General features: G+C 50.7%; 2 protein-coding genes across 3 annotated transcripts; one reads left to right on the top strand and one right to left on the bottom strand.

Moving 5' to 3' along the window:
• Nucleotides 1-1,234: 1,234 nt before the first annotated feature.
• MRPL10 (mitochondrial ribosomal protein L10) lies at nt 1,235-8,468 on the bottom strand. 2 transcript variants are annotated; one of them, XM_074019417.1, is made up of 5 exons: nt 7,386-8,468; nt 5,469-5,638; nt 4,003-4,167; nt 3,603-3,747; nt 1,235-2,225 (listed from the first exon to the last, which is right to left on the bottom strand). In XM_074019417.1, exons 2-5 carry the CDS (start codon nt 5,571-5,573, stop codon nt 1,969-1,971), a joined length of 672 nt encoding a protein of 223 aa, XP_073875518.1. In that variant the 5' UTR covers nt 5,574-5,638; nt 7,386-8,468; the 3' UTR covers nt 1,235-1,968. The 2 variants fall into 2 exon arrangements, with proteins under 2 accessions (XP_073875518.1, XP_005583573.3); XM_005583516.5 differs by having other exon boundaries at nt 8,387-8,468.
• Nucleotides 8,469-8,615: 147 nt separating this feature from the next.
• Nucleotides 8,616-14,213, top strand: LRRC46 (leucine rich repeat containing 46). The gene is made up of 8 exons (XM_045374918.2): nt 8,616-8,932; nt 9,033-9,138; nt 11,406-11,514; nt 12,335-12,381; nt 12,648-12,757; nt 13,015-13,084; nt 13,312-13,454; nt 13,732-14,213. Exons 1-8 carry the CDS (start codon nt 8,923-8,925, stop codon nt 14,100-14,102), a joined length of 966 nt encoding a protein of 321 aa, XP_045230853.2. The 5' UTR covers nt 8,616-8,922; the 3' UTR covers nt 14,103-14,213.
• The last annotated feature ends 200 nt before the right edge of the window (nt 14,214-14,413 follow it).

Genomic DNA, 14,413 nt, shown 5'->3' with positions numbered 1-14,413 from the left:
AAGAGGGACAGCCAGCAGTCCCCACACTGAGGCCCTTCACTGGGGTGATGCCCCACTAGGTCAGGCCCCACAGGGATCTAAAAGTGCCTGTGCATACGATGACACCCTACAGCCTGCAGTGTCTTGATCAGGAGCAGGCCTGGGGCAGTCACAGCTGCTGTTAAAAGGGCTGCAATGCTGGTCCCCTCCCTTCCCTTTACCCTTCTGCTGGAGTACTGTGTCCAGCTGCTCAATTCTCATGAAAAATCAGCTCTTAACAAAGGTCTAAAATTCATTCAAATGAAGGTGGCACAGACCTACAGCTTCAAGTGCAGCAAAGTTTTCTGGAAAAAAGTAGTCTTTTCTGGAAAGAAGTAGTTGGGGCCTCAGGTGAAGGATGTGATTCAAGTTTCTTCTCTGACCCCAAAAGTGACTTAGGCCACTTATCCCTTCCACTTCATCCTCACTGGGCCTGGTTCACATTTCAGGGTCTCACATATCTCTCAGGGACACCCACTGTCTTGCCTTTATTCAGAGCCTCAGCGCTGCTCCAGCCACCCCAGGTGGAGGGCATTGTTAGTACCTGGCAGGGTTCTGGGAGGGACAGGAGCACTGGGCAGCACTGGTCAGACAAGCTCTGGCATCCAGGAGCCTCAAGGGCCTTTTAAGTCACTTCCCAGTGATTGAGCATCCCGGGCATACAGCACAGGGCAAGGCACTGTGGGAAGCTGGTCCTGGCCCAGGCCACAAAAAGGCTGCTGCAGATCATCCCCGCCAGACAGTACCTGTCCAAGACTAAGGAAGCGGTGGCATTGCTTCAAGTCCGAGAAACAATGTTGAACAGCCACCCTCCCCGGGTCACCCCTGCATCCACCCAGAATGTGCTCCAATCAAGGATGACGGTGGGCTTCGAGTTAAGCATCCCATCTCCTTTATTAGTAATGTCTGGTTCATGAAGACTTGCATGAGGCCTCCTACCCTAGAGCTCTCAGAACTCCCCATTAACAGAGAATCCTAGTTTTCCCATAGGCCTTTTGTCCAGAACCACCAGAGACATGTTAGCTAGTGGGTATACAGCTGTCAGCTGCCTTTAACAGGGCAAGCATGTGCGGGATGCCATTTGCGAGAACGGGTGTAGGAGAAGAGGATTTTCCTAGGAAGGGAAACAAGAGTGAGCAAAGTCAGATGACAGAGAAGCTCCTGAGAGTAAGTTTATAGGGAGGATAGCCATGTAAACCACAAAATAAAGGAAGTAGAATGCATTTGATTTTATTATAAAGCAGTGCTCCCAAACTTTCCACAGCGTACACCTCGAGGGTGGAGAACTAACATCCAAGCTCACCTGGATGGTGGACGGGACCCACTTCTGGGTAACCTGATGAGGAAGCTCTAGGGTAGAAATTCGGGATGCGGTCTTCAGAGCAGAGGGCTTGGTTCAAGTCCCTGTTCTGCCACTTACTAACTGCATGACCTTGAGCAAGCCACTTAATTTCTCTGCTCCTTCTCTGTGAAATGGGTACAATGTGGTCAGGAGTAAAGGAACTAATACATGTACGGCACTCAGCACAAAGCCTGGCACACAGCAGGCTCTCACCTCAGCACAACTGCTTGGTTGAGCTACTGTGGCCATGGCCGGTTGTGCCCCAAGGGGGTGGGCTCAGGAGCCTGTGCAGCAAGAGGCAGTGACCAAGGAGGCAGGGGATAATAGCCTTATCTTTTCAGGATCTCTGCCTTGGACCTGGAGAACGGAGAGAGACTTTGCTCCTATCAGGTCCCAAGTTGGGAAAACTAAGGATGAAGCCAGTGGCTGACATTTGAAATGGAATCCTCTGCATCTCCAAGTGGCCCTATACCTGACAATATCATTGTTAGTGAAAACCAAGTGACAAACGCACTCCCCCACCCCAAGTTCTTCCACATCTCCCGTGGAGGAGAGCACAGCCAATACAGCAGAGTGTATTTATGCGCAGAGCTGGCTAAATAGGCTGGCTATGAGTCCGGAACAGGGTCAGGAGGATCTGGCTTCCCACTGGCCGACACAACAGAATCCTTCTCGCGTTGCTCTCTGATGTACTGGTCCAACAGGGTGGTCAGCTGCAGGGGCTGGTGCTGAAGCAGGGAGTGGGTCTGGGTTGTGAGGTGGGTGAGGCCTCCAACAAGCTCCCCCTGCACCAGGGGCAGGCTGGGGAGCTTGGAGTAGTTGATAAAGCCCTGCCTGCTGAGGATGGTGTCATCAATGCAGCCACCTGGAAGAACACAGGGTCAGCTGGGCTCCTTGCAGATGCCTTTCTTCTCTGAAAACAGCTTTCTGACTCTAGGAACTTGCTCTCCATTGCCCTTCTCAAAATCCTGCCTTCCCCAAGAGCTGGGTTCCACTGTGCCCCACACCACACCCACTCTGCTTGGGATTGATCCCTACTTCTTCACTCTTCCCTCAGAAAACTCTTAATATATCCACCTGGCCCCAACCCCTATTAAGTCAGTGTTTCCTAAACTTCCTTGTAAATAAGAATCGGGTGGCCAGGTGTAGCGGCTCATGCCTGTAATCCCAGCACTTTGGGAGGCCAAGGCAGGCAGATCATCTGAGGTCAGGAGTTCAAGACCAGCCTGGCCAACAAGGTGAAACCCTGTCTCTACTAAAACTATAAAAATTAGCCAGTCATGGTGGAGAGCACCTGTAATCCCAGCTACTCGGGAGGCTGAGGCAGGAGAATCGTTTGAACTGGGGAGGCAGAGGTTATAGTAAGGTGAGTTCATGCCATTGCACTCCAGTCTGGGTGAAAAGAGCGAAACTTCATCTCAGAAAAAAAAAAAAAAGAGAGAGAGAATACAGATGAGGCCAGGTGCAGTGGCTCACGCCTGTAATCCCAGCACTTTGGAAGGCCGAGGTGGGTGGATCACCTGAGGTCAGGAGTTCGAGACCAGCCTGGCCAACATGGTGAAACCATATCTCTACTAAAAATACAAAAAAAAATCAGCTGGGTGTGGTGGCAGGTGGCTGTAATCCCAGCTACTTAAGAGGCTGAGGCAGGAGAATTGCTTGAACCCAAGAGACAGAGGTTGCAGTGAGCTGAGACTGCGTCACTGCACTCCAGCCAGGGTGATAGAGTACGACTCCATCTCAAAAAAAAAAAAAAAATCAGATTCCTGTCCCGCCCCCTCCCCACAGAGACCTATGAAATCTGGATTTCCAAGGGACACGTGCAGTATTCTCTGCCCCTTAAGTGAGTCAGCATCAGGGGAGTCTGAGAAACACTGGTCACTGGCCCTCGGCACCCTTTATTTGGGCTACTTGTTTTAAATATCTTCATCTGTGTGGGTTTCAGCACCCACTACCCCACTGTTAGACTCAAGGTATCTGAAATTTCTCTCCCTGCTCCATGTCTGCCTTTCCTAGTCTTCCCTCCAGTGCAGAAGTGACCTGGGGTAGTGAGACAACACAGGTGTGGGAATGACAGTCGGCCCTCAATAAATGTGCTGTTGACTCAGGCCCCATCCGTGAAAGGATGCTCTCTCCAAGAACGTTCACGGTTTTACCAAGACAAGCTGAGCAGATGGCAGCACGCTGCTGTAGCACCTGCCCCTCTTCATCCCACCCCTAACTGGCAGGGGTGCTTGCTCACCTAGCAGTGGCAGGAACGGCACAGTCCTTAAGATCCGTACCATCTCCTTGACCTTGGGCTCTTCACTGACCAGCAGTATGTTGTGCCCCACAAAAAGGGGCAGCAAATTTTGGTACTTGGAATCCTCCAGGAAGGGCTTCAGGACCTGGGACAGCAGGAAAAAATGACATCGGGAACAAGTGGGAGGAAGAGCCACCTCGTGGGTCATGGGCCACATTAGGCTGAGGGTGCAACCCAAGGGTCTTCTCATCCCCTAATCATAGCTTAGACACCAGATTAGACGGTGACTCATGGAGAGGAGGAATAAGAAGTATCATCACTGGGGAGCAGATGGTGAGGTCTGAGTCTGGTGGGGGTTGGGGGAAGATGGGCAACCCATGCCAAGGGGCCTGCTCCCTACCTGGTTGGGGAAGACCTTCATCAGGATCTTGTGTTTCCGCAGCTGGTGTCGCATAAGAAGCTTGTCCTCTGCGCTCAGAGCCACGTTCTGGCAGACGGCTATCATTCGGTTGTCCTGGAAAACTGCTGCTATCTCCCGGCGGAGAAGCCTGATGAGGCCTGTCTCCTGAAGTTGGAAAGCAATGACCAAGGAAATATCAGCTGACTTCTCTTGGCAACCTTGCTCCCTCTGTGGTAGGTTCTAGGGCTTCCAGTGATGCCCAAATGTGCAAAAGATCGGGGAACAAGTAGGATAACTGGGCCCCTGACTCTCAGGGACATGTAACATCTCCCACTCCTCTAACCTTTTCACTTTCATTAGATAATCACAGTCTTTAGCAGTGTTTTTCAAACCTGAAAATGCTCAGTTCCACTCCCCCAAAACAGGTCTGCAGTCTGCCCCAGTCAACAGTGCTTGACAATAATATTGTTCAAATTACTTCAACTATCAATCTGACACTATACTCATGTTGAATCATTTTGCCAATCATAAATATAACTCTTTTGCAGCGTTAGTTTAAAATTGAGAAATTTGGCTGGGTGCAGTGGCTTATGCCTGTAATCTCAGCACTTTAGGAGGCCAAGGCGGGCGGATTGCTTGAGGTCAGGAGTTCGAGACCAGCCTGGCCAACAGAGCAAAACCCCGTCTCTACTAAAAATACAAAAAATTAGCTGGGCATGGTGGCATGCGCCTATAATCCCAGTTACTCAGGAGGCTGAGGCAGGAGAATCACTTGAACCCAGGAGGCAGAGGTTGCGATGAGCCAAGAATGTCCCACTGCACTCCAGCCTGGGCGACAGAATGAGACTCTATCTCACACACACACACACAAAAAAGATGGCCGGGCGGAGTGACTCGCCTGTGATCCCAGCACTTTGGGAGGCCGAGGCAGGCAGATCACGAGGTCAGGAGATCAAAACCATCCTGGCTAACATGGTGAAACCCCGTCTCTACTAAAAATGCAAAAATTAGCCAGGTGTGGCTAATTTATTTATCATTACAGGTGCGCACCTGTAATCCCAGCTACTCAGGAGGCTGAGGCAGCAGAATCACTTGAACCCGGGAGGCAGAGGTTGCAGTGAGCCGAGATCGCGCCATTGCACTCCAGCTTGGGCAACAAGAGCGATACTCTGTCTCAAAAAAAAAAGATTGGAGAGATACTCTCCCCAACCCCACTGGCTCAGGTAGCTCCCACACACATTTTTGGAGACAAGAAGGAAATTCAGCAGGCCCATCCAATCCAGAGCCCAAAAGCCAATATAGAATCAAGTGCAGATTTCATCTTAAAGTATCTGGATCAGGCAGTCAAAGTGAAATAATTACGTGAGTGACAATGGCTGAGTGTCCTACTTCACTATGGCCAGAGACAAGATTACTTTAATCCACCATCCCACCACCAAGTGACATGTATCCAAACTCCTCCTTACCTCCTGTGGGGGGCTGGGAGGAGATGGCAGGCATGCTGGGTGGATGGCTGGTTTTGGGGGGATATATTCAGTCACAGCCATCAGCTTCTGCCGCTGAAAGTGCATCACACGACGGTGGCGGGTAACAGCCTTGGAGCCATAGCGGACAGTCTGGAGGGTAGGCAGCCGGCCTGTGAGGGGATACAGCAACATGGTTAGATGCAACCTCTTCGAGGCCCTAGTTTATCCCAGATGGAGAAAAAACACACCCTCTAGCAGAGAAAAGCACAGCTCACAGAGCTAGACTCAGCACAAGAGTGGGACAAGGAATTGTCTACCCCAAATTCTAAATTTCCAAAGCTTCTCTTCTCTTTCAATAAGTGACCTGAGGTCAATTACTTAATCTCTTGAGGTTCCCATTTCTCCAGCTCTTCTTAATGTGCAGAAATGCGAGAAAAAAATGAGAACAAAGGAGAAAATATTTTGAACACATTAAGAAAAGGGGAGGCCGGGCGTGGTGGCTGACACCTGTAATCCCAGCACTTTGGGAGGCCGAGGTGGGCGAGATCACTGGAGGTCAGGAGTTTGAGACCAGCCTGGCCAACATGGTGAAACCCCATCTCTACTAAAAATACAAAAATTAGCGGCGCATGGTGGTGCATACCTGTAATCCTAGCTACTTGAGAGGCTGAGGCAGGAGAATCGCTTGAACCCAGGAGGCAGAGGTTGCAGTGAGCTGAGATCATGCCACTGCACTCCAGCCTGGGCACAGAGTGAGACTCCGTCTCGGACAAAAAAAGAAAAAGAAAAAGAAAGAAAAAGGGGATAAGGTTGAATAAACTTTCTTAAAATGGTCAAATAATAAATATTTTAAGTTTGGGGCCCATGTACTCTGTCTCTAACACTCAACTCTGCCAAAAGCAGTCACAGACAATATGTAAACAGACAGCAGAAGCTATGTACCAACAGAATTTTATAAAACACAGTGACTGGCCCTACCATAATATGCCAACCCCTGGTCTAATCTAGTGGTTCTCAAGGTATGCCCCACCTGTACCCCAACCAGCAACATCAGCATCATTTGAGAACTTGTTAGAAACAGAAATTTTGCTGGGTGTGGTGGCTCACGCCTGTAATCCCAACACTTTGGGAGGCCAAGGTGGGCAGCTCACTTGAGGTCAGGAATTCAAGACCAACCTGGCCAACATGGTGAAACTCTGTCCCTAACTAAACTACAAAAATTAGCCAGCTGTGGTGGCACACACCTGTAGTCCCAGCTACTCAGGTGGCTGAGCCATGAGAATTGCTTGAACCCAAGAGGCAGAGACTGCAGCGAGCCGAGATTGTGCCACTGCACTCCGGCCTGGGCGACAGAGGAAGACTGTCTCAAAAAGAAAAAGAAATACAAATTCTCATGCTCTGCCTAGACCTACTGAATCAGCAACTCTGGGATGGAGCCTACCAAATAGTGTTTTTTGTTTTGTTTTGTAGAAACTAGGTTTCACCATGTTACCAAGGCTGGTCACAAATAGTGTTTTAACAAGTCCTCCTGGTGATGCTGACGCATACTAAAGTTTGAAAACCACTGCTCTAACCACTGTTCTGACATCCTCTCCTATGATTTGAAGAGGAGAAAAAAATGTTACACCATTCTCACAGCTCTCAGACAAGTCTCTCTTTCCTCCTCTCTTCCTGTTTACAGGTAATGCTACAGAGCACCCCACAGAAAACAAGTGAGGCACTCAAAAGCCCTGAGCCAAAGTGACCCTTTCATCCTCAACACAAGGGCCAAGACTAGAACTTCCCACTTTCAGCCATTCCCAAGACTGGGATGTGACCTCAGAAAAGTGTCCAGATAGAAGGTGGCTCTAACAGTCAGAGAGTATGGATATTTGCTGGGGTAAGAGGTCTTATTGCCCAGCAGCCACAAAACCTAACTGTTAAGACTGCAGGCAGGCTTTGGAATCAAATGAAACTGGATTTTTTTTCTTTTTCTTTTTTTTGAGATGGAGTCTCGCTCTGTAGCCCAGGCTGGAGTGCAGCGACGGGCGATCTCAGCTCACTGCAACCTCTGCCTCCCGGTGTAAGCGATTCTCATGCCTCAGCCTCCTGAGTAGCTGGGACTACAGGCACGTGCCACCACGCCCGGCTCATTTTTGTGTTTTTAGTAGAGTTGGGGTTTCGCCATGTTGGCCAGGCTGTTCTCAAACTCTTGACCTCAGGTGATCCCTCCGCCTCAACCTCCCAAAGTGCTGGGATTACAGGCGTGAGCCACCGCGCCAAGCCGAAACTGGATTTTAATCTCTCTTCCGCCAATTACTAGCTGTGACCTTGGCCACCCAACTGGTCTGAACTTCAGTTGCTGCGTCTGTAAAGAGGAGATGCGAATGTCTTTCTCACAGGGTGCTTCAGATTTAAATGATTTAAAAGATTTAAATGAGCTAACACATATAAAAATAGTTATCACAGTGCCTGGTCTATATTGAGTGCTCAAATCCATTCATTAAACAAATATTTATTGCACCCTTACTAACATCAAGCACCATGCCACCTGCTGGCTATGCTGAATTAACATGGTTCTGCCCTTGCGGAGTTTAAGTTTAAACAAGCAACTGTTTAGTTTAAATGCAAAATTACAGATTGCGATGGGGCTAAGAAGTCAAGGGTAGACCTGAGGTGACATTTAGGCTGAGACATTAAGATGCAGACATAATGCAAAGGTCTGGGCGAGGAGTGGTCCAGGCAAAATAAACTCTGGAGACAGGCAACAGCTGGACACTGTTGCTGTGATTACCAGAGTCTGGAATCACAAGGAGCTGCACGGGGCCAGCGATCTAGCTGGGGTCAGAGATTATGAGAAGAATCAGTAGTAGAGGAGGGCAGATGAGGACTAGAGAGCGGCGGCAAGACACGCCGTGAGGACCTGGGCCACTCCTTACCCGCCTGGGGCAGGAAACCCCCACGCAGCAACCCAGCCAAGGCCGCAGCCATCTCCACCGGAAGAATGGACGGAAGCCGAGTGGTGACGGAAAGAGCTAAGGATTGTGGGGTAGCGAACCCCGGGGCCGGAAGCAGTGGGCGTACCCGTCAGCTGTAGCTGTAACACGCATGCGCTAAGCCGGGCCAACGGATCCTGTCTTCACCTCCCCGCTCGGCGTCCAGTCTCTTAGCAACGACTCCGGCTTCCTAGGAACTGCTCCTTTCTCAACCATTCCTGCCCACTGCGCCCCAGCTTGCTGCCAGCAAAGCCCCTCCACACCCCTCAAACTCCAGACCCTTCACATCAATTTACTGTTGTCTTCGACCTCACCCCAGCAATTTTCTCTGAATCAACCCCTTTTCCTCCTCTCCCAAGTCTCTGAGTTTCTCTCTCCTCCTGCCATCCTGGTTTCTGCCATCCTTAGGGGCCGCCCAGGCTGCTAGGCTCCTTTTCGTTCCTCTCCCCGCTCAGACCAGCAGTCTTTTATTTTAGATCATGTCTGGAGGTGAGTAGGGAGGGGGGACGGTGGGTAGAGCAGTTGGAAAACAACGGGGTAAGTCCTCCAAGGATGAGGAAATGTGACAGTTGGACTCATCTTTTCACAGCGAAGTCAGCCCAGGGTCCAGAGGAAGGGGGCGTCTGCATCACTGAAGCCCTTATCACTAAGCGGAATTTGACTTTCCCTGAGGATGAGGAACTGTCAGAAAAGATGTGAGTTCATGGGGGAGAAAAAGGGTGCTAGAAGGCTGAAACACTCAGGATGACCAGGCCCCTGAGCTATATTGATTTGTCAACTGATCTTTGTCTCTCTCCTTATTACTCCACACATCCAATCAGTGGTAATGCCCAGTTGATTTTCCCTTCTTAAAAATAATTCCATTTCTTTTTCACCATCCTCACTCAACTGTCTTAGATAAGTCCATATTAACCCTCTCCTATACTCCCAGCCCTTTGGGAGACTGACGCAGGAGGATCGCTTGAGCCCAGGAGTTTGAGACCAGCCTGGGCAATACAGTGAGAATCTTATCTCTAAAAATAAAAATAAATTAGCTGAGTATGGTGGTGCACACACACCTGTAGTCCTAGGTACTTGGGAGGCTGAGGCAGGAGGATCACTTGAGCCCAGGTACCTGTGGCTACAGTAAGCTATGATCATGCCATTGCATGCCAGCCTGGGCAACAGGGCGAGACCCTATTTCTAAAACAAACACAAAATAAAGTATTTTTAATTACTTTTTTAGAGATGGGGTCTTGCTCTGTTGGCCAGACTGGTCTTGAACTCCTCAAACAATCCTCCTACTTCAGCCTCCTGAGTAGCCAAAGTGATCCTTTTAAATAACAAATCTAATCAGGCACTCACTGACAGAAACTTTCTTGGCTGTTACCTCCCAAATAAAATCCCACTGCCTAAGCTTAAGTTGTCTTCTGCTTTTCAGCCTTCTTTCTGGCCACTTTCCACAAGTGTACAATTTCCCACACTGCGTACTCACACCTTAGTACCTTACTACTCAAGAGTATGTGTAGGCGGGAGAGGGTGCAGGGGTAGGGCAGCAGCACTGGCATCACAGGGGGCTTGTTAGAAGTGGAGCATCTCAGCCCCTCCACCCGATCTACTGAATTAGAGTCTGCATGGGCATATTGGAGTTTCGGAAGGGCTGTGTTAGCACATACTATTCCTTCTGCTTGAAATGCCTTCTCACCATATCCCCCTATCTTCATGGTTAATGCCTACTCATCTGTCACCTCCTCTAGGAAGCATTCCCTGATTCCTCCTACTCTGAACTTAGTGCACAGACTATGTACTCCCTTTTTCCCCTGTACTTGCTTCTGTTATCCACTTGTCATAGATGTTTGGCCTTCTTCTTTCTTTCTTCTTCTTCCTCTTCTTTATTCTTTCTCCTTCTTCCCCTTCTTCCTCCTCTTCTCCTTCTTCTTCTTCCTTTCCCCTGTACTTGCCTCTGTTATCCACTTGTCATAGATGTTTCGCCTTCTTCCTCTTTTTTTTTTGAGACGGAGTCTCACTCCGTTGCGCAGGCTGGAGTGCGGTGGCACGATCTCGGCTCACTGCAACGACTGCCTCCCGGGTTGAAGCAATTCTCCAGCCTCAGCCTCCTGAGTAGCTGTGACTACATGTGTCCGCCACCACACCCAGCTAATTTTTTTTTGTATTTTTAGTAGAGATGGGGTTTCACCATGTTAGCCAGGCTGGTCTTGAACTCCTGACCTCAGGCAATCTGCCCGCCTCAACCTCCCAAAGTGCTGGGATTATAGGCGTGAGCTACCTCACCCAGCCTCTTTTTTTTTTTTTTCTTTTAAATGACATAGGGTCTTGCTCTGTCACCCAGGCTGAAGTGCAGTAGCATAATCGTGGCATATTACAGCCTCGACCTCCTGGGCTAAAGCGATCCTCCTGCCTCAGCCTCCCAAAGTGCTGAGAGTACAGGGTGAGCCACCATGGCCAGCCTGCCCTGCTTCTTTAATAGTGGTGGGCAGAGACTCTGTCATTTGTCTCTAGTTGTCTCAGCAAATGTTGTGGAATGAATGAATGGGTGGATGAAACAAGTGCTTTTTCCTCCATGAACCACTCAAAAGGAAGGTGAGGAAGGATCTTTCTGCAATGTCTCATCTCTGTCCTACCCCTGCCTCCACCATCCAAGCTGGCCAGAGGAAGGCTTCTCTTGCTGCTGAATCTCTCCAGGAACCATAAGCTGCCATCCTCCAATTTCCCAGAGGGTCCTTACTCCTCTCTCTCACCCTTTCCAGTGCTAATGATAAAGATACAAGTCTGCAAGTCAAGACAGTTTCATGATCTAGACACCACCTCAAGATGTCAAGAAGATGTTTCTCACATTTGATTAAAATCACTCAGCCAACTACCCCTCCTTGAAACCCCTTCCCTCCTCCCTCTCTCCCATCCTCCCTGCTAACAGACCACATGAGTGGTGCTCTAACACCACCCTTACTGACTCTTCTCCCAGGTTTCACACTCTTGATGAACTGCAGACTGTCCGCCTGGACCGGGAGGGGATTACTACTATCAGGAACTTAGAGGGCCTCAAGAATCTTCACAGCCTCTATCTGCAAGGGGTAACTTCTTTCTCCATCCTTCCCCTCCCCTTGACCCCTGTGGACCTAATCTGTCTCATCTGAAAGGAGCCAACCAGGTCATTTTGCCCATTCCCTGGTGTTCAGGCAGGCAGACCTTCAGTTAAACCATTCCCAGATGAATGACGTAGGGTCCTGAATTGAAAGACTAATTCCCCCAGAATAGATCCTGAACATGACCTGTGCTCCCTCCACTGTTCTTTAGGCACTTCTCTTGATCTAGAAGTTCTTCTTGGCATTTACTCTAAATCTTTCACGTTAAATAGCTCCAGCCTATTTCCTGTTTTGAAGAGGAAGAGGAAACTATGAAGATTCCTCTACATCAATCAGATCCTACTTGAAGGCTGTTTGGTGGTGGTGGTGGTTGGTTGATCTTCAGCCCTCCCCTGGTTGAATATTCCCAGCTCGCTTCGACTTTCCCCATAGAAACTTTTCCCATCAAGTTCATGTATGCTTATTGTTCTCTCTGTGTATGCAAGCCACCACCAAGGCCCTTTCCATTTTCCTGGTGGCGGCTTGGTTTCCTTTTCTGATTCCCAGGTCACTCTTTGGTTGTGGAATCAGAAGAGTATACTTAGTCAGGTTTAGATACCCCAGGTTTACACCCCTAACCATCCACCTGGAGAAAGAAAATCATCTTTCTTAAGGTAGTGGCAACCTGTTCAAGGAGTGGGGTTATCATTCCCAAAGTGCCAGATCTCCAGCTGCAGGAGTAGACATGGTCTTGGGACTTTGTCCCTGTAAAGGGCCTCCCACCCATCTGATCTCAGCTTGGTTTCCCCACTTCGGTTTCTTCTTGCAGAATAAGATCCAGCAAATTGAGAACCTGGCTTGCGTCCCCTCCTTGCGGTATGTGGTGCCAGGGCTCAGGCAGGGGAAGAGGGGTCGGGGGAACCTAAACACACCCCAAAGAACTGGTTCAGATTTCTCCAAGCCTGGGTCCTTTTCAGCCAAGGACCAGCAAGCCTAGCTCTACTCCCTCACCCCAGAAGGCCATGTGTCCCCACTGGTCATCAGCTGCCTAGCCCAGGGGCCCCAGTGTCAAGTGCCCTTCTCTTTTCCTCCAGCTGTTCCATGATTCAGCTCTGCCTCTCTACCCCTTCCTTCCCCTACAGCTTCCTGTCTCTGGCAGGAAACCAAATCAGGCAGGTGGAAAACCTCCTCGACCTCCCATGCCTCCAGTTTCTGGACCTTTCTGAGAACCTGATAGAAACGTTGAAGCTGGGTAGGAACCCACTTGCCCTGGCTCACCAAACACATCCCCTGTGGGGCCTGCCCTCCCGTCTGCACCCAGCTGCCTGTGCTTGCATTAGCCACACCCCTGCAGGTCCACACCTCATCCTCAGGGAGTTCAAGGGGTTGTGCTTAGAGGTAGTGGCTTTGGACGAGAAAGTGGGTGTGAGAACCCCATTCCCATCGCTTCATGGCCTTTTGGCTAAGATCAAGTGAGAACCCCATTTCCTCTCTCTTTGCTGTGTGCAGATGAGTTCCCCCAGAGCCTTCTCATCCTCAACCTGTCTGGCAATAGCTGCACCAACCAGGATAGCTACCGGTAAGGAGGGGAGGGTGGGAAGAAAGGTCTAGTTGAGCTCCACCTGCTAACTCAGCCCAGGCCCCTCTCAGCCTGCAATCCTGGGGTTACTATCCATGGCACCTTCTCCCCAACCTCCTACCTAACTCATGAGCCACCACCCCTCCAGGTGTGGGTGCTGTGGTGCATATCTTTGCATCCTCCACGCCAGGGTGCCCTCCTAGGTAACCTCTGCTCCTGCTCTGCAGTGAGCTGGTGATAGAAGCCCTGCCACTTCTCTTGGACCTGGATGGGCAGCCTGTGATGGAGCGCTGGATTTCGGATGAGGAGGATGAAGCTTCAAGCGAGGAGGAGTTCCCAGAGCTGAGTGGCCCATTCTGCTCAGAACGAGGTGACCCTGCTTTCCAAGGCTTTCAGCTTCCCCAGAGCCCACCTCTTCCCTGTGGGACACGAGGGAAGCTAAGATGGCAGTGGCGTCTGGGGAGGGGAGCCCCAAGTTCAGATCAACATCTGGGCCAGAGTAAGGTGTCAGTCCGGGACCCCAGCCTCAGGCTGCTTCCCAAGAGGGATGGCAAGGGCCAGCCAGAGACTTCCCTGAGCTCAGGGACCCTCCTGCTGAGCCCAGAGCTCCACCCACCCTGCACCCTCCACCCCCTGGCCCCTCCTAGGCTTCCTCAAGGAGCTGGAGCAGGAGCTGAGCAGGCACAGGGAGCACCGGCAACAGGCGGCCCTGACACAGCACCTGCTGAGGATGGAGATGCAGCCCACCCTCACCAACCTGCCCTTGCTGCCTGGGGTGCCCATGGCTGGGGACAGCAGCCCTTCTACCACTCCTGGGCAAGGGGAGGAGACAGTCCCTGAGGCCGTCTCCTCACCCCAGGCCTCCTCTCCCACCAAGAAACCATGCAGTCTGATTCCCAGGGGCCGCCAAAACTCTCTATGGGGAAGGAAGGGGGTCCGGGCATCCACAGTCCCCAAGGCCTCTGTGGCTGAGGCCCCCAGCACAACCAAAACTATGGCCAAGAGAAGCAAGAAATGATTCTCTGTCAACCTTTCTCTACGAGTGGAGTGGAGTGGGGCCTGCCCCACTTCTCAGACCAATGACCTGTGTCAGGAGTTCATCCCCAGTAAAGTGTCTCTAGGCCCTGAATATGCTTTTCGTGTTACTTGGGGGTATCTCAGGGGAAGCAACCAGTGAAAGCTCCAGGAAACAAAATACAGAGCACAGTGAGCCACCTGATTCTAAAGAGCAAGTTTGGAATCTTTCGGGAGCTACCCACAGGGCAGGCATGCCTCAGGCCCCCCGCTGGCTTCCTGGCTCCCACATGGGCAAGAAGCAGGCACCACCTC

Source organism: Macaca fascicularis, chromosome 16, assembly GCF_037993035.2.
Source record: "Macaca fascicularis isolate 582-1 chromosome 16, T2T-MFA8v1.1".
Lineage (NCBI taxonomy): Eukaryota > Metazoa > Chordata > Mammalia > Primates > Cercopithecidae > Macaca > Macaca fascicularis.
Note: the sequence above shows the minus strand (reverse complement) of the source record. Positions and strands in the feature narration are given on the sequence as shown.

Bases quoted from the DNA above. Each gene is read 5' to 3' on its own strand.
- LRRC46 (XM_045374918.2), top strand. The intron at 12,382-12,647 runs GTATGTGGTGCC...CTTCCCCTACAG, and splicing joins GCTTGCGTCCCCTCCTTGCG to CTTCCTGTCTCTGGCAGGAA. The intron at 13,455-13,731 runs GTGACCCTGCTT...GGCCCCTCCTAG, and splicing joins CCCATTCTGCTCAGAACGAG to GCTTCCTCAAGGAGCTGGAG.
- MRPL10 (XM_005583516.5), bottom strand. From the start codon at position 8,438: ATGGCTGCGGCCTTGGCTGGGTTGCTGCGTGGGGGTTTCCTGCCCCAG. The intron at 4,168-5,468 runs GTAAGGAGGAGT...TTCCAACTTCAG, and splicing joins CTCCCAGCCCCCCACAGGAG to GAGACAGGCCTCATCAGGCT. The intron at 3,748-4,002 runs GTAGGGAGCAGG...CTGCTGTCCCAG, and splicing joins TGAAGGTCTTCCCCAACCAG to GTCCTGAAGCCCTTCCTGGA.